Consider the following 22,460-nt stretch of genomic DNA (forward strand, 5'->3'; position numbering starts at 1 on the left):
TTGGTCACTACATTCTGCTGTACATAAACGAGGAAGGACAAAATGTTAAATACCGTTACAGAACGCTACGAAGCGTTTTTTAAACAGAAGAATGTGGTAACGGATTTTCTGGCGGTTTTAGAGGAAAAAACTGGAGTTAAGAAACAGTACATTGCAACAGGTACGTGACTGGCTTAAATTTTTGGTTTGGAATCAATTTGATAATTAACGTTAGTCCGGGATAAAGTGTAGCCTATATTATGAATTTAAGCCTTACTTTTATTAAGGAAAGTATGAGTTTATTATTTTAACTCGTGACTTAAGTTACTGTCACCCATATGTAAAGTCTTGGTGAATGTTGCAAATGAGTGGAAAAGTGCTCTGGGAGTCATACTGATAAGACCAGGGAAGTCCGAGTCATTTTTACGAAGCGGTTCTTTTAAAGCGCTGGTTCTGAACAAATGAACGGTTTGGGATATATTGTTGTTTTATTAAGATTTTAGATTAAAAAATTATCAAAGAGACAGTTTGCGGTTCATTGAGTCGATAAACTGATGATTAGGCTACTTATGATGATTCAGTTTGGTTCGTTGTAAAGTTCAGACCGGATTGGAGAATCGGTTCACCAGATTCATCAAATAGCTCCGAATGAAAAAGGAGTCATTTACGAATCAAACATAGGCTACTCTGCTTTGCGTGTGTGTGTGACAAGAACAGATGCCGTATGAACAGCCCCCCTCCCCCGAGGGTTAATTGTCTTTCCTTGTTGCATTTACACCTGTTTATCTGTTATTGCTCTTTGTTTAAAGATAAAAAATACACATGCTAGTTTGAGAAGCATCAAACAAATGAAGTGCCAGTTTTCCGGTGCATGGGTTTAACTGCATTGGCTGGTTACTTGAATGCCTGAGTGGTGTCTTCTACCAGTAACCGCTCCCAATAGTTATTTTTAAACGTCCTCAAGTATCTGTTTCAGAAATTGGCTAGACTTTGACAACTTACCTTTATGTTCACATATTAAGTAGACAGCCTTTGTTTGTGATTCTTCCATCCTGTTAGGTGTCAACACTGACACCAAACACAATGTCATCATTGCTCCTAATGCCCTTCTTCATTTGAATAATGACAGTGATCATGTGTCTTGTTTGTTCTGCAGGTGCAGTATCTATTCTGGCACTCTATCTGTTATTTGGATTATGGTGCCTCCCTCCTCTGCAACTTGATTGGTTTCGCATACCCAGCATATGCTCGTGAGTTTGTGTGACCTGTCAAATTTCACAAATGTCTAGTTATGTGTATTGGTGCAGATGCTAGACCTGGAGAAACCTCACATATGTGTTTGCACAGCATTTAGGAAGCAGATAATGAGAGCAACTCACATTGACTGCCCTGTTTTCACATGTCATTCTGTTCCTCGTGCAGCATCAAAGCCATTGAGAGTAACAATAAAGATGACGACACCAAATGGCTAACCTACTGGGTGGTTTATGGACTCTTCAGTGTGGCTGAATTTTCTCTGATATCTTCCTCTTCTGGTTTCCCTTCTACTATGCTGGGAAGGTAAGGTGTTTTTGGTTTATTTCATTTATGCTTGAGTGTATTTACATGAATTTTGGAGATCACTTTTGAAAACCATTCCATGTTAGCTTGCTGTAGGAGGACTGTAAATGTATTGGTATGTAGGTCATGCTGAGAGGTTTGCATAGTGTATATTTAGTATGCTTGTCTTACTGCCAACTCGACCAACAGCCTCATTTCAGTTTTGATCCTTGTTCTAAATTTGACTGAGTACTTTATAGCCAATTTATACAAATCAACTAGCAGTTGACTAAGTTGAGCTGAGATCTTAAATGATATGCATGCGTTTTTTTCCAATTTAATTTTCCTAACCAAAATCTTTCTTAATTAGATGTTCTATGGCAAGATAAGTCCATTTAAATATGGAGAGTTTGATGTGGATGTGCATGGAATAGATGTTAAAGCATGTATTGATAAGGTTAACATGAGGTGGGTGAATTGTATGTCAAGGCCAAGTGAAAGTTTTCACAAAGCTCTTCTTAAGAAAGATTGCGACATTTCTTGGTTAAATTCCAAGATGCTTGCATGAATGTTCCTAAGGGTACTTCATGAAAATTTCTTAAGATGTTAGAATTTTCCTAAGAACATCTTAATGATCACTTCCTAAGAAAAAATATCTCAGGGTTTGATGTGATCTGGTTATATTGTCATGGTATTTTGATCTTTGGAGACACTTCAGAGAACTTGTGCATATCCCTAGTTGTTGTAACAAGCATTATAGTGTCGTGTTGCCAATTCACATGAAATAACCCAGTAAATTTATAAAATATCTTATCCTTATTTTAACAAGTTGTATGTTGTCCTAACATTTTTAAAATGCATGTACACTGATTTTAAGGAGATTCTGTTCAAGAATTGGCATTTTCTTATTTTTTTTTTTTACTATTGGGAATACAAATTATTTTGTCTTATGCTCACCAAGGGTGTATTATTAGCTTATTTTATTAAAATTGCACTCGGTAATTGCAAACGGTAATATTGAGAAATATTACATTTTAAAATAATTGTTTTTTATTGTAAAAATCATCCTGATTTGGTGCTCAAGTGACCGTTCTTATTATTATAAATGTTGAAATCAGTCCTGCTGCTTAATAATTTTTTGGAAATGCTGCATTTTTTTCAGGTTTGTTTCTTGAATAGAAAATCGAAAAGAACAGCCTTTATTTGAAATCGAAATCTTTTGTCTTTACTGTTGATCATTTTAATGCGAATTGATCCAAATGAATCATTGTTTTTTGAACACAGTGGCAGCAAATGTGAAGTTGACATGTATGTTAATTGCAGTGCCTGTTTCTGCTGTGGTGCATGGCTCCAGTCTCATGGAATGGCTCTCAGATGATATACACACGTGTGGTGAGACCTTTCTTCCTCAAACATGAAGCAGCATTCGACAACGTTGTCAGTGACTTGAGTGGAAAGGCCAAGAGTGCAGCCGAGAGTATGGCAAAGGAAGGTAAACCATGGCATCCTGTCATCAGAAATCCATCATCAGTGGTTGTGTCTTATGTAATACTTGACTTATTGATCTAGTTTTGCATTGATGTTTGCATGATCCAACTCAAGGTCTGTTTTCCTCTGCCTTTTCCCAACAGGCTTCACATTGCTGAACAGTGATAAGAATAAATGATTCACAGGTGAAGATGTGAAGACTCATTTTACCAGGAGCTTTGTGTTTACATTTGCCTTTTTATTTTTTGACTGTCATATTGGTTGTCACTAACCCCACCAAATTATTCTTAACTGCATCTGAGCCAGGCAGCACAGTCTTAAATGTTCTAGAATTTCTCTAATGGTCCACAAATTATACTATTTAATTGAATTTCACATTTAATTTCAATTTCACAGTTTTGTGTTCATCCTATATTTTAGAACTTTGAGCAATAAAAGAAATGTTGAAGTCACTGTCTTTTAATAAATAAAACTGGGAAGGTCTATGTCTAAATATTAAGTGTCGTCTTAATTTTTTTGGGCAAATTACTTAAACTGAAGTTGTTTCTCTCAAAAGGTATATAGGCTTATCTTTAATGTTGTCTTTTTTTTTAGTGTGTATGTTTTGATATATGATGGTGAATTTGCTGGTTCTGGAATGCACCTAGATGATAACTAAGGACGTGAAACTCGTGCATCTATGTGCGTATCCATCTGTCATATATCCCTTTCTGTAACGTGCTTTTAGGCTTGAACAGACTGCTGATCCTGATCTGCAGGTATTTTAATTTGTGGCCTTGAACTTTTGAAGTTGTGGCCTGTAGGATCAGTTTTGTGTTTGAGTCTTTGTTTGATATGTCACATAACCTGCTTTTTGGAATACTCCCCTGATTTAAGTTGAGGTTCCCCTGAGTTTCTGAGATCTGACTTAAAGGGGGCATTAAAAGTATCTACTGGAACTCAGAATTTGCGTAAAAGTGCAGTGCAGATTGGGGGTATGACTCAAAGAAGATGTCATAAAAAATTGGTAACTATAGGAGTCAGGAGCTGACTTTGTAGATTGCTGTTTGAGTAGTAGGATCATTGTTGTATTGTGGGTTTATGAGATCCCAAAAGTTTACTTCATGACTGGAAATACAGTATATTTGCAGTGGACACTGGACAGTGTAGTTTGCGTTTTGGACAACCGTTTAAAACAATGTTTTAGTTTATGGAGAGTTACAGTAAGAATATGAGTGAGCCTAGAGTTGTTTGACCAAACACCGGACATTTTTAGCCACACACACACACACACGCACACACACACACGCACACACACAGTTTTAGCCTTGCTATGAATAACTCTGTATTAGCAGTGTAATATTTAACATTAAGGGTATCAAAGCACTACATGGGTATTGGAAAACAGTATAAAATTTCCTTTTGGCTGTTATTCAACAAAGCTGTTATGTTTAAAAAAAATTTTTTCCCATAGTAGACAGAAATATGAAGCCATTTTACACCCTTTCAGTATACTGAACTTGAGAAGAATAATTATACTTCCTCAAGCTACAAGTTTTCTGTAAAAGAAAACAGGCCATTGCTTCAGGAGTCATTCTTTATAACAGGAAATATTGGAAGCTGTAATCAATAGATACTATGTGCTCTTTTTACTGCACCTGTCTCATGGCTCACACTGAGCAAAATATAATAACACGTCTAATGGAAATCATATACACTCTCTGAAAAAAAAGTACCAAGTGTGCTGTACTCTTTCAAAAGCTGTAATATTTATAATACTTATATGTACTAAATAATAAACAGCTTTGTGCCTTTTGTGTTAGTGTATGCATTTGGATATTAATATGCAAGAGCATACTGTGCAAATGCAGGGGTCATGTATCTGCCATAACACAGAGTGTGTAAAGTGTTTAATTGGGTGATGACACTGAGTATATGCAATATTTGTTCAAGGAAGGCAACAGTTGTAGTTCAAGTGGGAGTTTGAGTGTACCACTGGGACTCTGAGCAAGAAGTAAACAAGGGTGTGAAGCTCTAAATGATTGTTTAATCATGTTAAAAGCTGAGCTGTAGTAGAACAGCAGGTTACTTTGTATTGTAAGAGGACTTTGTGAATGCTAGTGGAGATGGCATTCTCTGTGCACCTGTTACAGCAGGAAGTAAACCGTATTATGAGCCATGATAATAATGATTAAGCATTTTATTCATTTAAATAGTGTTTTTCTGTTTAAAGAGCAGGACCAACAGTGGTTGTCTTTAAATATTTTGAGATGATGGCCCAGGCAAGCGATAATCAAAAGGATGTCAGAAAGTTCCATGATACCTTGAGTATTAATAATAATGTTTACCTAGGCCTTTGCTCTGTTTCTGAATATAATATAGATAAAGTTTTTGAAAATTTAGTACTGATTCTTATAGGAGGAGGGATGCAAACCGTACTGTGGACTTCATGTGACATCTAATGTAATCTGTCAAGACATACCAACAGTTAATCAGAATCTTTAATTAGTTAATCACATTGTACTAAATTTGTAAGGAGGAACTTCAATGCATAAAACTACCTTTGCCCCCTGTAGAATATCTTGCATGTCTGAATAGTTCACAGAAATAAACAAATCACTCACTTAAATCATCTGCTCTTGAGCCTAAAAAAAATTATGTTGTTGTTGCTTAGTATTCGACATGGGTTTTCACCATTTAATTAATTTTTATTTGCAAGGGAGAAAAATAAAAGCATGGGAGAGTAGTGAATATACAGGCATTATTGAGAGGTGACTAATATCCACATGCTCCTCCTGCTTCCTGCAAGCTATTATCAAACCGTACCCCAGCCTGTCTATTGTGATTATATCTGGTTGTCTACTGCCTCCATCTCTCCACACAAAAAGAGTCTGTGTGTTTAATGAACTCCCAGTGTCAGTTTATACAGATTTAATCCCCACTGATCTGAGTTCTTTACTATACTGTGTAATTTTGCATACCTATTAAGTATTATTTTACACGATATTCTGTCAGTCACTTTTTAATGGGAATGTGTCTTGTCAAATATTATTGATTAAAATTGAGATTAAGATCGGCCACCCTTACAAGATCTAGCTGTCAGTCAAAGAAATCTGAATAGCCTCAAGGAACTCTGCACCATTATCCACTAAGATTCAACACAAAGATTCAGACTGTGACAGGGACTAACATTCTTCGCTCTGCCTTGTTAGCCACAGCCAAAACACCTCCAGGCTCAGTGAGAGGGAACACGAAAAATCAAAACCTGTAAAAATTCATATGTACTTGATACACCATTTGTGGATCCCTCAGATTATCACATTGCCGGAAACCTCTGAAAAAAAATGTAAAAGAATGTATATTGCAATCTCTTGGCTAAACAGTTTTTGTGGCACCTAAAAAATGGTTCTGCCTTAGTTGCAGTCCGAGGAAATGAAAATTATCTTTAAATGTTAATTTCCATTTATTTAAAAATGGTTATTTCATTTTTTAATGTATTCTAAATAGTTTATTAACATTTAATTAACTTGAATATGTTTAGTTAAATGTGTTTAAGAACTAAATATATTTATTTACATTTATTATTAAGTGTATTTAGATGTAAATGCATTTATTTAAAATAGTTTAAGCATTTACATTTTTTTTTGTAAATTTGATATTTACATTTTTATATTTCTGTTTTACAATAAGAAACATCTGTCAAACATATTCATGTTTCAGTGCGTGACACATAAAATAATTTAATATTGATGTGTACTGAATTATAAGATTAGGCTTGATTATAATTCAGTAAAATGAGAGACTGCTTTGTAGGTGTATGTTATTTTGTTCACCTCCTGTAGGCAATATGTAAAAAAATCTCCCACCTTCTATCTGAAGCAAGTAGAGATTTTGAGGAGGAGGGTGTGTGTGTGTGTATGTGTGTGTGTGTGATAGAGAGAGATCGAGAGAGTGCTCTACAGAGAGAGGTAGAGAGGACTGCCGTTGAGATTGGACTCTATCACGTCTTCATTATTAGTCTAAAATGCTTTAGTACCTGCCATTCATCTGTGCTGTCAGTCAAAGATCAGTCACGCGGGATATACGTTAAGTTCAGGTAGGTGCGTCGAATCGCGCGCCGACCGATGAAATCCATTCATTCATTTAGTGCCTATGGTATATTATGCCATTTTTATATTCTATTTATTTAACAGCATGAGCAACCCGGACAAGCGTTACACAGATTTCAGTTAGACTTTGCCTGCTGAATACTTGCAGCATTTTCTGTATTGTGTGGAAATCATGCGTTAGCTGCACTGACCATAACTGTCATAGTAACGAAAACGGAAATGTTGAGAATGGAAAACGATTCTTAATAAAACGTGGCTTTACCTACATTATAGCCGACAGAAGGCATGTGAATCACGACCAGTGCCATGGAGGAGAGCCGCTTCTTTATGAATGAAACGGGCTGCGTATGATATGGTAATGCTGAACTCGTATAGTTTACTCCTCTGTCCAACAACCGGCCACATGGTGATATGAAATGTATAAGATACATACGTGCAAACTGTCTGCAGTCTTAGAGACCGTGGAGATGTCCATTTACGCGCGCTAGTGGTTCCACAGTAGCAATACATTTTTCAGTGTTTGATAAAATGTACGAGTGCGTGCGACAAACAGTAAACCAGTATGCACAGGATCAGTCATCCATTTAATTGGAGATATATGTAAATTCGTGTTACTTTGCACCATTAAAAAGGCAATTGAATGATACGGAGATTTTTGATGACTAAACAGCTGAACGTATATTGTGGGCTACAGTCCGATTTGGTTGTGCAACGTGAACATTGAAAAAGAGGATCCGCGCGCTGCTGACGTCGTCTTGGATGCATTATTAGTATAATAATATATCATCGTATAGAGCCAATGCATGGTAGTCTTGTTGCGGAAGATGATGCAGGCTGCGCTCATAATGGAATCTAATGCAGCAATTTATATGAAGACTAATTCACAGGCGTGCATCAGTTTTTAGTATTGCACCAGAGGTAATAATAGAATGACAAGCTGAATGAGAAAAGGCAAAGCACCTTTCCAGTAGCCTATGCTTTTATTAGTAACAGAAGTAGTAATGTTTCAATCCTTTTAGGCATCCTCAACTGGCCCATGGTGTAATAGAATTAAAAAATGTAAAATTTAGAATTGAAAATTAATTATTTGCTTATCAAAAAGTTTTGCAGATAAATAAATAAGCTGTACATTTAAGAAATGTTATAAAGCTTATCCACAATAACGTGAGATGACAACTTAAGCCATAACTGATATCTGTAGAAAAAAAGGTTTTTGTTTCACATGGAGGGGGTGGCCCCTTATGGATTCCACATTGATGACATCACACAGTCCTATCATGAAATAGAGTGCAACAGTTAGGTTATGTAAGTACAATTGTATTAATTTTCACCAAAAGGAATCTGATTTTAACGTTAATGTATAAACCTTTACAGACAGACTTGTTGTGAGCTCAGAGTCTGTTAATTGATGGTGTATTATTTTGTTAAAGCCATTTTTCCTAGTCAGAGAATGGATATAGAAACACAAATAAAGGAAAAGAACAAAACAAAATATTTGGTGCAAAGCATTAGCAATTCCCAAACGTAATGCATCCATGCCAGTAGATGTCACTATGAAGTCCAAAACTGGTACTGTTGGGACAAATAAGACATAAACAGAAAAATTGAGCTCAAGGGCCCCTGCTGTAGCAACTAACCTTTGAGTGTACATGGTTGTATACTCACCATTGAGGTGCATTGTGGGATAATGTTGGATGTCCCCTCACTCTGTTAAGAGTGTTTTGCTGTTTTGAGGAGTTCAAGCGTTATCCTGGTGTGTTTACTTTATTAGAACTGTTCATCTCTATTAGAAATCTATAGTGACAGATTGGTCTTTCTGCTGCTGCTCTCTGAGAAAAACTCTGAGATCAGGCAGAGACAGCCCTGCAAGAACTTATATTGAGCAAGGCACTTGAGGGCACAGCCTGGCTTGGATTGCAGTTTGACAAGATGTTTTCCTCCTTTAGTCCAGTACCATGAGGCTTTGGTTCTGTGTGTACTCATGGACAGATGCAGAATGTATAACATTAGAAAACGTATGTTACTTAGTTGCCACAAACTGCTGTTCTTTAAACAAGGAAATTAATGTTTGTTTTCAGAGCAAACCATAATATAGACTGTGTTAGAAATTAGAAGTGAAACAATACATCAGAATGGTTTGATGCATCAATCAAATGACTAACAATAATATAATGATGCAACACTTTATTTTTCACAACTTTATTTTTGAAATGTAGCCTATTTTGCTACACAAAATGTAACCCCCCCCCATTATTTGTATTTTTATATTAATTTAAAAACTATAATTTAATTTAAAGGCACACACACACACACACACACACACACACACACACACACACACACATACATACATACATACATACATAGAGAGAGAGAGATTTTCCCAATTGGGATGCAGAATTTGCAATTTTAAGGAAGTTAATGAAATATTCATGCATTATTTAACTGGATTTGTAAAAATGGCTCATAATATAGATTATGTCAATCACAGGATGTTTTGAGGTATCAGCAAATATTGCCGTGCTTGCTGAATAAATCGATGTCAGATAATATTGTGGATGAACCCTTTACACCCTGTTAGAATAGAAATCTGTCTAAATCTGTGCTAATTATTTTTCTTTTTATTTAAATATATTAAACATTTACCTGGAAGATAGCTCAAAGGGCAGAGATCAAGCCATGTGACTGCTTCACACTCATAAAGACTGCAATTATCCCTGAAAATTATGAAATGCGCATGATGAATTTAATAAGCATGCTCATTTGAGATTAACTGATTAAGTATATAAAATCATAGACATTTACCACCCACTTAACCTCACCAGTTAAGCCGAGAAAATTCCTGCCTAGAGCTGCATTGTTATTAACAATTAATTCAAGGGATAGCAGTTAATGGAGAAAGGGGACTAAGCAACTGGACTAGCTGAAGGCCAAATGCATGTTCATGTTTACAGCAAACCACAAGTCATTTGCAAACGATATTAAATCAATCAAGTATATTTGCGGAAGACAATTCATGGATTTGATTTATTTCCATATCTCCGTAAGCCTCAGTATTAAGGTTTTAAGATGCATGTTGTCTGCCAGTGCATAGGCCAGACAGTATAAGGGATGAAGAAGAAAGCCTCTCAAAAACACATTCATCTCAGTATAAAATGTAGTTTACAGTAGTCATTATCTAGTTCAAAGATCTCACATGATATCTAATATATCAGACCTGCATGCACTCTTTTCTTGGACTGTGGCCTTTTATCGCAGCAGCTTTGCTTTGTGGCGTGGATGCATGCTGGGAGTTTTAAATCCTTTGAATTGGGTCACTGGAAGCACATCCAGCAGGCAGACGATGTAAAGCGCAATGATTAGCCTCTAAGCCCTGTGCACAGAGGAACAATCTGTTTGACGGACTGATCGACAAGAGCAAGAGAGATGTTTCTTGCATTGCTGGCAGAGACACAGTAAAACTGCAGGACACTTATGGTAAGGTAAAATGCAACAGAGTGATTAGCCAGTCAGCTGAAGCTGTCATGTATAGTCATTTGTTTTAATTTCACGAGGTTAGAGAGTCACATTATGGTGTCAGGCATCTTATGTATTTGACTTTATTTATAGTTGCTGCTTGTTACCGTTTAATGATTTTAATGATGACTATTTTATTCATATTATAATCCTTTTTATTTTATTTATTGATGTAGGATGTATTTCAAGGTATAGTTCACCCAAAAACTGAACGTTTGGAAATTTTACTTACCCTCATGGTGTTCATATACAACTTTCTTCTGTGTAATACAAGATGTAATACAAGTAATATAATATATTTTAAAGATTGTTTTTGTCCATACAATAAACATTAATTCCAATATTATTTAAAACTTTGAATATAATTGTATGATCAAAAACAGTTGATTTTATTTTTATTGTTTTCGTTGGACAGAATTCAACTTTTACATTTTAAGTGCACTATTACTTTAAGGTAGACTTTGGATTCTGTCATGTGAGGTGTTTATTAAAGGGGTCATATGATGCGATTTAAATTTTTCCTCAAGCTCTTGGTGCATGAAGAAGATCTGTAAAGTTGCAAAGACTTAAGTCTCAAATCCAAAGAGATATTCTTTATCAAAGTCAAGACTCTGCCACGCCCCTAAAACGGCTCATTTAAACAAGCCCACATGTATATGTCACTATGTGGAAATATTTGGGTAATGCCACCCAAATTTTCACGCAAAGAATGGCAAGTTTCAGTTATGCATGCTGTGTGTATCTAGGTGAAAGCAAAAGCACATTATTTGGCCTTCCAACATTAGATGCATTTAGGAATCTTTAAGATTACTTACAACAGAACAACAACGCTTTTTTGGATGACCGTTTCGTGGACCTAGGTTATTCAGAATTTGATACAACAATCTGGTGCTTCTGAATCAGCTACTGTAAGTATGTTCTGTTATTACTTTAAGTATTTGCTATTAAATGTTCAAATGTTGAGTTTTACATGTGTGTGTGAGAGAGAGAGACAGGGTCACACGGTGGACTCAGCTGTCTTAACCGTCCATGGCTTGTGTAAAACTTTGACTTTTAAGAAAAAGACACATTTGAGAGAGGCGGGGCATAGAGGACCTACAATAATGTACAATATTTGAAAAATAATGTGTTTTTTGAACATTAAAACATGTCAACATATTCTGTTTCACCAAATACACAAAATAATGATCTTTAAAAAAAGCATCATATGACCCCTTTAAATATGCTCTATAGGGTTAATTTTGCTGGCAGTATTTGCATAAATCATGATTTTTGAGATATTAGGAAATGGAATGTATTGTATTAAAAATTCCCACAATTAATTAATAGAATCTGTTTAGTCCCAACTGACTGCTATGAAGGCGAGTGTTTGATTCAGTCAAGCCAGTATTTATTTACAACTCTGTTTTAGATCTAGACATTTTCTCATGCCCTTGCACAGCTGAATGAGTGAGTCTGGGCCAATCCAGCAACATTTGGTGCAGAGAGATGGCAGATGGTAAATGTGGTATTTTTAGGCTGTAGCCCTGCTCCCCCTATGAGTCCACATTTTTTGCTTCTATACTGTAAACACTGTATGATACAAAAGCACACATCTGTGGCATTAAGACCCAGCAGTGATTTAGCAACTTTTTATTTCACAGTTATATATACTTGAGGTTATATCTAACTGCTGAGACTTTTTGTTTCAGAATTGCACAATAACATTTGTATTGTGAGATAAAAGTTTTTTTTTTTTTGAGATGTAAATTCAGAATTCATAGAATACAAGTCAGGACAGACAAGACAATAACAAGAGGATGCATAAATGGTGACAGAATTTTCATTTTTGGATGACCTATCCCTTTTAATTCCTTATATACAATTATTTAAAAATCTTTTCTAGAATACTTTTTTTTTTCATTATTGCAGTACATATGGATATTATATCTGAACAGCAACCAATAAAAAAAAATAAAACACTTTTATTTGCGCCTTTTACAAGAAAAAGATAATGACATACAAAGTCATGCTTTTAATGACACCAAGGCTATTTTTCCATTTCCGTACCCCTCTCTTCCTATATATTGCATTCTCCCTTTCTCTTTCAGTCTGTGCATGCAGTAACCAACAGGCTGTTCTGGTTTGATTTCTCAAAACACTGACACTGACATTTGTTTCAGACTCAGTGTGCACACAGCCTGTGAACACTAATGTGCCCATGCAGATGACTCTCCATCTCCTCTCAGTGCCTTTAGTATGCAGTAAAGCGAGGTATATCTGAGAATAAGAGTAATTTCTGAACTGAAAATCCTTTTTTCTTCAATAGAATATTGGTATCCATGGGGATATGACTATGGAACTGCCATTTATGGCAGAGTGAAAGCCTGGTTTGACTGATAAAGAGAAAGCAGCTCTTTAGACAGTATATTATGCTGCAAAGCCTCTCACCCAGATTAGAGCAGACTCAGGCTAATGGACTGATGAGCGTCTTGTGGAATCCAATGCAGTGATTCACTTTAAAAGGCTGTTCTCACAGATCAAAAATAGCTAGGCGCATCTATCTGTCGATTATTGTTCTATTGCTGTCTATCTATCTATCTATCTATCTATCTATCTATCTATCTATCTATCTATCTATCTATCTATCTATCTATCTATCTATCTATCTATCTATCTATCTATCTATCTATCTATCTATCTATCTATCTATCTATCTACAGTGAAACGATGGTGTGGAAGCAAAACTTTTACTCAGTAAATTTCACAATTACGAAGAATCTACAAGTAGAATGATGAATTAAATGTGAAATTTTTGTAGCAGTAAAAGCAAAATCTATTTCTTTTAAAGTTTTTTTCAGTCACTTTGGCCCGTTTTCTGAAACACCCTTAACATTCTCTAAACTGTAAGTGCATTTGTTACTTGTAACTGTTTTATGGGACGTCACAATTCTACTGCATGTCTGCTTAATGTAGTAACCCTCCCAAAATGTGTAATAATTAAATAAAAAATATATATTTATAAATAAAAACTAGCTTTTGTGTCAGACATTTTTAGATATAGAATTCAACTAGGAAATGGTTTACAGGAAAAAGGTCAGTGGTTGGTTGTTATTCTTGTAAAAAAAAAAAAAGATATTTTCAGTTATTCATTTTTATTCTACATATTTAAATGTTTCTTCTTTACAATCTGCAATTCTGAATCCTGCTTGATACTCAGTTACAACTTAATTAAACTTCAGCAATTCGTACCCTGTTTCACAACCTTTTTCTTTTATAATAAGAAATTTAGAAGGAAAAGTATGTGATTTAAATTCTGTTACTACTACTACTAATAAATTAATATATAATTGAATGACATCAGTTAAAAAAGATTCCTTTTGGGTCTAGAAAGTGTAACTTCTAGCAACAGGGGGTAAACCCAGAAAAAGTTGAAGTTTTTTAAAATAGCTCCTAAATAACTCTTTAGCTATTAGTATACATTATTGAGCGAGGCCTATGTGATATCAATAGAAAAGGAATGTTGTTCAAAACAACAGCAAATGAATACATATTGATTTAAGTCTATGAAGAACTTTTAATTTCTTTGGACTGACATGCACCAGTGATTCACTCACAAAAAGCCCAGAAAGCAAATAGGGTCATTTGTCTATATACTGTTGTCTCTGTCTTCCGTATGCATGGCACTGGACTGTGTAGTTTCCAAACAGAGCCTGCACTTCCATTTACTGTGATTGTTTAAGAGTATGTGGCACGGCGCCATTATGCTATTCAGCAAACATTACCTTTCGAATCCTAATGTCTGAGTGATATATTCTACATTCATTTCGGTAAAAGCAAGGTCATTCCCAAATCTGGCAGCATCAGCACATTGCTGTGAGAGAGCTTGGAAGAACCTTGATGCATTATAATCTCTCCTCGTGCCAAACTTAATCTGTAAAAGAGTTTGGCTGGAGTACCAAGATGCTGTGACAGCATTAATAAGCTCAGCAACTCTCCTGCCCATCCGTGAGGGACTTAAAGATAACACAGCACTCCAAGGGAGATCAACATCAATCATACCACAGAAACAAGGGGGCACCAGCCTGTCAGAAGCCTGAAATCCACAGACCCTAGCACTGATCAAAGGCACCGTGTCCTCTTCTCATTGATTTGACAGCACGCAGAGTGTGAGAGAGAGCAGGAGAGGCACCGGGGCTTCTCTCAAATGAGAGCTTGACTGCTGTCTGGATTGCTGCACCCTGCCAAGCATGTCGCTGTACTTTAAGCCCTGAGTGCAAATGGCCTGGTGTCATAATGCTGGATGAAAATCTGAAGCATTTTTGATGGGAAGCCAGCTTTGAGAGACATTGTTGGTTTCACAAAGAACCCCCCCCCCACCCCCAATAATTTTGGCACTAATTTTGGAACCTTGATATCAAATTCAGAACCTTGACACAAAACTTGTTTTTGCCAAAGAAACTGTCTTCACTTGTAACAGGTTGGCCAACTTTCAAAACACTGTATTGTGCATTAATATCTTTAAGAATCCTTGCACCTGCAGAATGTGGTATGAACATTTAGATGACCCACACAAGATATTGATAGGTTCACTGTGTAGTTGTTTCACTGCGTTGTCCAAGCGTATTTGTGGAATGGAAAGATTTTATTGATGTTAAAGGAATAGTTCACTCAAAAATGAAAATCTGCTAAAAATTTACTGACCCTTTAGGACATCCAAGATGTAAATGCCATAGATGCTAATGTAAGACCATTTAATTTTATAAGTGTGCACATACATCACTGTAAAAAGACTAGTAGGGACACTACAGACACTGTGAATCACTAAGCAAATGGCCAAATTAACAGTAATGATTAAATAATCAAATCACAACAGGTTTTCTTAGAATTAAAAAATAATGTACTATACCAAAACTGCAGCGTTTTTTAAATCAGCTAAAGATTTATGAGACATATAATGGCTGTCATGTCTGCCACATACTAATGTAGTTTCATATAGTATACGTGCTGAACATACCAGATTAATCTTATTTTTATGGAAGTTAATTTGATGGACATTCAGCAGAAACTTTGGTAGAACTGTGGTAGTTTCATTCAGTTTCACTCGGCTGCTGCGCTGTGTGAAATTGAGGTATTGATTACTGAGGTTGAAATCGGTGCAAAGCCTGGAAATTGTGTTCTTGCTTGCATCTGCATAATCTATACACAATTCGATGTGTGTTCTGCGTTCGTGGTTATCTGACACTGATGGATACGGTCTGTGTCTTGGCTAAATTATTCATGAGAACATTAAATTGCACAAACAAAAGCTTATTTAAAAAAACTAAAAGCTCTTTTACTCTTAGACACATACATAGTGCTTCAGTCTGAATGGGTGCTCAGGAGGAGAAACATGTTTAGTGTTATTGTTTTGGCTCTGAGGCAATAAATAATAGACTGCTATAAACTGCAGCAAAAGCAAGAGAGTGTCTGAGGGCAAAGCACAGATACATTATGATGAGTTGCATTGTGATTTCATAATAGCATGATGGATGACAAGGATTATGTCTATTTCCTTTGAAAAGCCACTTGAGTCCTGTCTAAAGGCAAAGCATCTCTAAACGTGTTTGTGTTTCATACCTGTAATTTTGTATTAGATAAATATCCAGTAAATACATCATGATCATGTTAAATGTTTAAAGCATAATGGATTTAAACAGGCAGACGTGTATAAAAATATTTCTGTATATAGTACACTATGTGACCTGACACAATCACTGGCAATCAGAATAAATGTTATGTTTAATTTACAAATGTGAGGGTTTTTTCATAGGGCGTGGCTACTCATTGTTAGAAATAGAACCAAGCATTCAACAGTATGTTTGGTGACCGATGAAAAATATTGCTTGTCATTCCTGTCCTGTGTGTTATGCTTAACAATGTACTTTAGCATTTTACAATGTGATTTTAGGGGTCACAAGTGGGTCCTAGAGGATTTGCGGTAATTTTTTTTTAAAGAAACATGCTAAGTTAAAATACTTGTTTTTTATCTGAAAAACAATGCTGCAGTCAGAAAATGTGCATTCCAGTGTTGTGCCGAATTTTGCTCCCTGCCAGATTATGCACCCTCTTGTAGGTTTAGGAGTAGGTGTGGGGGAGGGGTTAAGATTAGGGGTGGGGTTGGGATTAAGCAATCAGGTAGTGATTTCAACGAGGGAGTGCATAATCTGGCAGGGGTGCAGAATTCGGGCACAACACTGGGACGGAACGGGTCTTTGGTTTGTGAAACCCGACCGCTGCCAGCCAACTGTATTTCGGCACCCCGGGTTGCCAGTAGGTGGAAAACACAGTGTATTTAATTTTTATTCATCATCAAATGCGCTCGTTCCTGTTGGTGTCTCCGTGTCCGTCAAGTCTGAGGAGGAAGGGCCGGGTGAAAAAAAACCCTCTCCAATATTTTCTATTTGGACTGCAAAACCTAGTACAACCCCTCGGTGTCAATCCTATGTACAGCACCTTTGAAATATAAAAAATATATATTTTTTAACGCATTGGTCATAAATCCTGAGATTAATTACAGTTACAGTATTTTATTTTACTTAGAGTTTTAGTGATTTAAAAATAAGAAATACTAAAACAAATGAATATAGTTTTCTGGAAAAAAGAAAAACCTTTTTGGCAAATATGTTACATTTATATTTTTGTATTAACATGAATCAAATGAAATCATTTTAATATAAATGGGTACATGACAATATATAGCCTTTATATTTTAGAAAGGGTGTCTTTAATAACTAAAAAAATATTTTGCGGCGTTGTAACAAAGATTGGAATGCATTTTAAATTTCAGTGTTTCTACCTCAAAGTTTCAAGTTCAATTCAATTGCTTGCCATTAATTTGTAACTGTTTGTGAAATTTGCTAGAAATTTCTGATTGAAAACTGATTCTACACCAAAAAATGTTTTGGGGGTATATTTGGTGGTGCTTGAAATTAAAAAGTTTAAAAGATCCTGTTAAGGATAAACGATACACATTCATCTAAATGTTTCTTTTACCTCTATTAGGTCTAGAAAGCAGTGGTGCAACTGAAGGCCCAAGATGCCAGAGCAGAGCAACGACTACCGTGTGGTGGTGTTTGGCGCAGGGGGTGTAGGGAAGAGCTCACTTGTGCTCCGTTTTGTGAAAGGCACTTTCCGGGACACCTACATCCCAACAGTGGAGGACACGTACCGGCAGGTGATCAGCTGTGACAAGAGCGTCTGCACCCTACAGATCACAGACACAACTGGCAGCCACCAGTTTCCCGCCATGCAGCGTCTGTCCATCTCCAAGGGTCACGCATTCATCCTGGTCTACTCCATCACTAGTAAGCAATCCCTGGAAGAATTAAAGCCCATATACCAGCAGATTCTCGCTATTAAAGGCAACATAGAGAACATCCCCATCATGCTCGTGGGAAACAAGAGCGATGAGACTCAACGGGAAGTGAAGACCGAAGATGGAGAGGCCCAGTCCAAGATCTGGAAGTGTGCTTTCATGGAGACCTCAGCTAAGACTAACCACAATGTCACTGAGCTTTTCCAGGAGCTTCTCAATTTGGAGAAGAAGAGGAACATGAGTTTGAACATCGATGGCAAGCGTTCTGGGAAGCAAAGCAGGGCTGACAAGCTGAAGGGGAAATGCAGCATCATGTAAAGTGCTTGTTAGAGCCTGAACTGGGATGTGGTGAGATAAAGTGAAGATATAGAGTGATAAAATAACAAAGGAAAGGAACCGAGGAGAGAAAAATGAGTGAAAATGGTGTTATTTGAAATTTCATGCTTATTTCCGATAACAAGGATTTTACTATAACATCTCAAATTTCATCCTTCTCCATCAGTCTTTGGCCTTAACAAGCACTGACCTGTTCATATTGCCTTGTCTGTTTCTATTACAGAGCATGGCCACCTTCTCTCACATCTGAGAAATACTCAGATAGCAATCGATTCTTAAACAGCCCTTTTTGAGTTCATGATGAAATTTTTTCATTAAATAGTTGCTCCTGCATAGCTAAAGCAGAGTCAGGATTTAACTTGACTTTAGGCTTAGACTTTGCATAGTGACAACTAAAATTTAGTTTTGTTTATTTATTCAAACGTTCCTTTCAGGTTGAGGAAGTAGTGTCAGAATGAGATTATATGACAATATAGTCAAACCATCCTTTAATACTCTTTGTTACAGGCTCTGTGAATCCACTTTTATTTGTTATCCTCATAACATTTTGATGATTACTTTTGCATCTCCTTAGTTATCTTAAATAATGCCAACCAATATGTACAACAATCATTTTGTTAAACATTAGCAACATACAATAGAAAATTATGATGCTTGAAAAATTATTACCTGCAGTTACATCAAGGCAGATCAAAAATCTGATAAATCATATTTCATGCAGATGCACACATGCTTATGTAAAACAGCAAGTACTCATCATAATCATAATCTCTGGTATTCAGCTGCCCTACTAATTTGGAGTGAGCTAGAATCTTCATCATCATTTTTTATGTTTTTCAAGATAAACTGCTTATATTTTTAGTAAGTATAACTGGAACAATAACAAATGTAGCCCTCTTAAAGTCAATCAGTGCATTTTGACAGCAAAACTAAATTGAGGCTTTCCTAACACAACCAAAGTCTTCTAACCCTGTTTATCAGAGACTAATGTGAACATTGATGAACAGATATAATATGGCTGATATAATATAATCTGAAGTTATGATCTTTTTATGATAACATTGAAACATTTTAAATATTTTTCTACAATAATTTTTATATGCATCACAGTGTCAGACATTACAGGAATTTTTAAGTTGAAACAAATTCAGTTTTTGTGCTCTTAATCTGCTAATCAGCCTTTGACAAAAGAAATCTCTTGTTTCAAAGGGCCTTGATTGTATAGCATTATATTTCATTTAACCAGCTGATTGGCTTTGTACATTGATGTGATGTTTATATGTTTTAAGGGTTGTGCATGACAGATCTGAGTAGATGCAGACAACATTATTTATCCATGTTGTGCTGGTTTGTTTACTTTACTATGTAAAAAGCTAGGTTTTGAACAGGGTACACCAGAAATGAGTAGAAAAAGAAAGCTTTACACAACAGAAAACGAATACAAAGTAAACAGACAAAAAAGAATTCATGTGGTTTATTTTATATATATTATTATACTAATCCTGTATAAGAAGCAACTTATATAAGTATATCAAACATTCAAATTTAGAATGATAAAACCATACATTTCATTTTGGCACAGGTAGAAAAATAGGGTTATAAATATGTAATAGAGTATTATATCCCACCCCATATACAGTAAATCTAATATATACTAATGATATACTGTGACAAGCATTGCAATAGAACAGAAAACAATAACATCAGTCATATGTAGTTTCCAGTTTACTGTCAGTAAATATTATGACTCAGCCTGTTGCCTGTGATTGATGTGTATGATTAATATTTTAATAGTAGTTCCCTGGATGCCCCACCAACACGTTCATCCCCCTAGAATGGTGCTATAATTTACCACCTCTCTACTGCTGACAGTAGATCTGCTCTGCATGGTTTATGTAAAATACCCTCTTTTATCACTCTGCAGTGTTGCTGATTTACGGCTTTGCAATTTTCTAAATTCAGAACAACGCCTCATCCATCTATCATGAAGTTTAGACTGCATTTGGATCCATTATACCTGAATCTATATGTCCAACCTCTATAAAGATAACTCAGCTGGAGTATGAGTCACACTGCTGATACCATCAGAGGCATTGCAAGCTGCATGAGAGGAAAACTGCGGAGCGTCTTGCATTTTACATGTATGGGAAGTCTGCACTGTCACATCTGAACAGTATCAGCTACCTGTGATCCTTTTGCTTGGCTTGACAACATGGACTTGCCTCCGCAATGCCAATGCCCACCAGTTCTGCGTATCATAGCATTTTTTAAACCCATATGCATTTTATCATGCACATTTTATTGTAAATATTTGTAAATTGTCTGTAAAGAATATGACACTGTAAAGAAATCATGACTGACTCTTGGCGGATGAACCGACAGGTCGTCCCAACAGACATGGATACAGTTCCTTCAGTCTCTGTTCATGTATTTGGTTGGAATCCCAGGGGACTTTTTTGTACATCTGGATTACCTTCATGCTTTTTTTTCATTTGGTATCTTAAATCTGGTTTACACAGTGAGCACTTTAAATGCCTAATGGTAACGGAATGTACTATGAAACGTGCAAATGATGACCTCCATTCATAATTTAAAATATGCATGGTCCCACTTGATATTTAGCCAGCATGAGGCAAGCAACAAAACTGTGAAGTGACTTTTCAACTCCTTTCCATTTTATTATTATTATTATTTTTAGCTACTACTATGTATGATATGTCTTTTAGCAATAGTCTTCCTAAGACCTGGTATGCTGTGGTCATGCATCCCAAATGAAGGAAAATATGACCTACATATACTAACATATATGTATATATATATACTGTATACCGGCAAATATTCTCTAAGAAATCTGCAAATTGATTTTCATAATAAAAACAATTAGACCAAAAACCCAATAAGCTATCTTTTTTCCCCAGCTGTATGTAGTCCTATGTGCTAAATCTTTTCTCCACTACAACATCATGAGGAACGCTATATTTTCAGCTGACCCAGGTGTGGATGCTCCAATACACAAATAATGGACTTTACAAAATCAGTATAAAGCATAAAAACACATTCAGTAAACTGCCTCACAAAACAGTCTGAATAGTCAATGTAAAGCTAAGGAATCCAAAATGTAGAGACATTTTTTTGCATTTTTTTTCTCAACAGACAATTTTCATTGTATATGGATTCCAAATGTTCAGTGCTTACCAAAAAACAAAACAAAAAAAACAATCACTATTGTGGAACAAGGATCACCCCCTTGTGTCAATATTTTGTTGAACCACCTTTTTCTTTAATTACATGCAGACTTTAGTCTGTTGGGATTTGTCTCTTCAAAGGCTTCAGGCTACAATGCAACAAAATGTGATTATTTTAAAGAGGGTTGATTCCCACTGTGTGTGTGTGTGTGTGTGTGTGTGTGTATAAAAGCATTTGTCTCAAGCTCCTATATTTATATACAGTTATTTCAGATTAATGGCAAAGAAAAGAACCTATCCATTGCCATTACAGTGAAATTACTGAACCTACACATGAGAGCCTGAGAAAAAAGCTCATTTTTGAAATTTTCAGATAGCACCATATGGCACAATATATTTATATTATAAGAATTTTAATTATATTTTATGTTATATAACAAAGATTTATATTTATGTGTTATTATTTTTTATTATATATTTTAATTGTAAGAATTACACATTTATAATTGACAATATTTTATGATATGTTGGTTTCTTTACTAACGTTATGGGATCACAATCAAATGAAGAATATGAAGGGGAAAAACAGGAAACAAACATTTACAGTCCTGTAGGCTGTATGGTTACAAACCCTTGTTATCCAGTCTTGCATACTCTTTGATACAAACTCTACAAATTTAATTGGCAATTTTCTTTCCTATTCTAAAGATCTGAATATTCGAATGCCTTTGTATCTCATGTAGGCAAGGAAGGACCTGAAACATGGCAAGTTGGATCGGGAGCTTCACTATTATGTTAAGAGAATCAAACCAGCAGCACAGAGCAAAAAATGGCTGCTGGGGAACTGGCATGAATCAACTCTCCTGTGATCCACTGCTTCATTCTCTTTTTTTTTCTCTCTCTCTCTCTCTTTCTCTCTTTGCCCCCCACCTCCCAACAACTGCACCACCTCATTCCTTTCTCAGCAGTATTGCAGTTTCCACATAGACTGTA

At 35.9% G+C, this 22,460-nt stretch overlaps 1 protein-coding gene and 1 pseudogene across 2 annotated transcripts; both read left to right on the forward strand.

The window, feature by feature from the left end:
* Positions 1–1,349: 1,349 nt before the first annotated feature.
* On the forward strand, positions 1,350–3,494 carry LOC113072562 (receptor expression-enhancing protein 6-like; annotated as a pseudogene).
* Positions 3,495–6,893: 3,399 nt separating this feature from the next.
* On the forward strand, positions 6,894–19,907 carry LOC113072563 (GTP-binding protein Di-Ras1-like). Of its 2 annotated transcripts, none has more exons than XM_026245552.1 (2): positions 6,894–7,081; positions 17,634–19,907. In XM_026245552.1, the coding sequence occupies exon 2, from the start codon at positions 17,668–17,670 to the stop codon at positions 18,262–18,264; it is 597 nt and encodes a 198-aa protein (XP_026101337.1). In that variant the 5' UTR covers positions 6,894–7,081; positions 17,634–17,667; the 3' UTR covers positions 18,265–19,907. The 2 variants fall into 2 exon arrangements, with proteins under 2 accessions (XP_026101337.1, XP_026101338.1); XM_026245553.1 differs by lacking the exon at positions 6,894–7,081 and adding an exon at positions 10,495–10,571.
* Positions 19,908–22,460: the final 2,553 nt, after the last annotated feature.

Source organism: Carassius auratus, unplaced genomic scaffold, assembly GCF_003368295.1.
Source record: "Carassius auratus strain Wakin unplaced genomic scaffold, ASM336829v1 scaf_tig00009471, whole genome shotgun sequence".
NCBI lineage: Eukaryota > Metazoa > Chordata > Actinopteri > Cypriniformes > Cyprinidae > Carassius > Carassius auratus.

What these genes read in the sequence shown, in the direction of transcription:
- LOC113072563 (XM_026245552.1), top strand. Translation starts at nt 17,668, where the DNA reads ATGCCAGAGCAGAGCAACGACTACCGTGTGGTGGTGTTTGGCGCAGGG.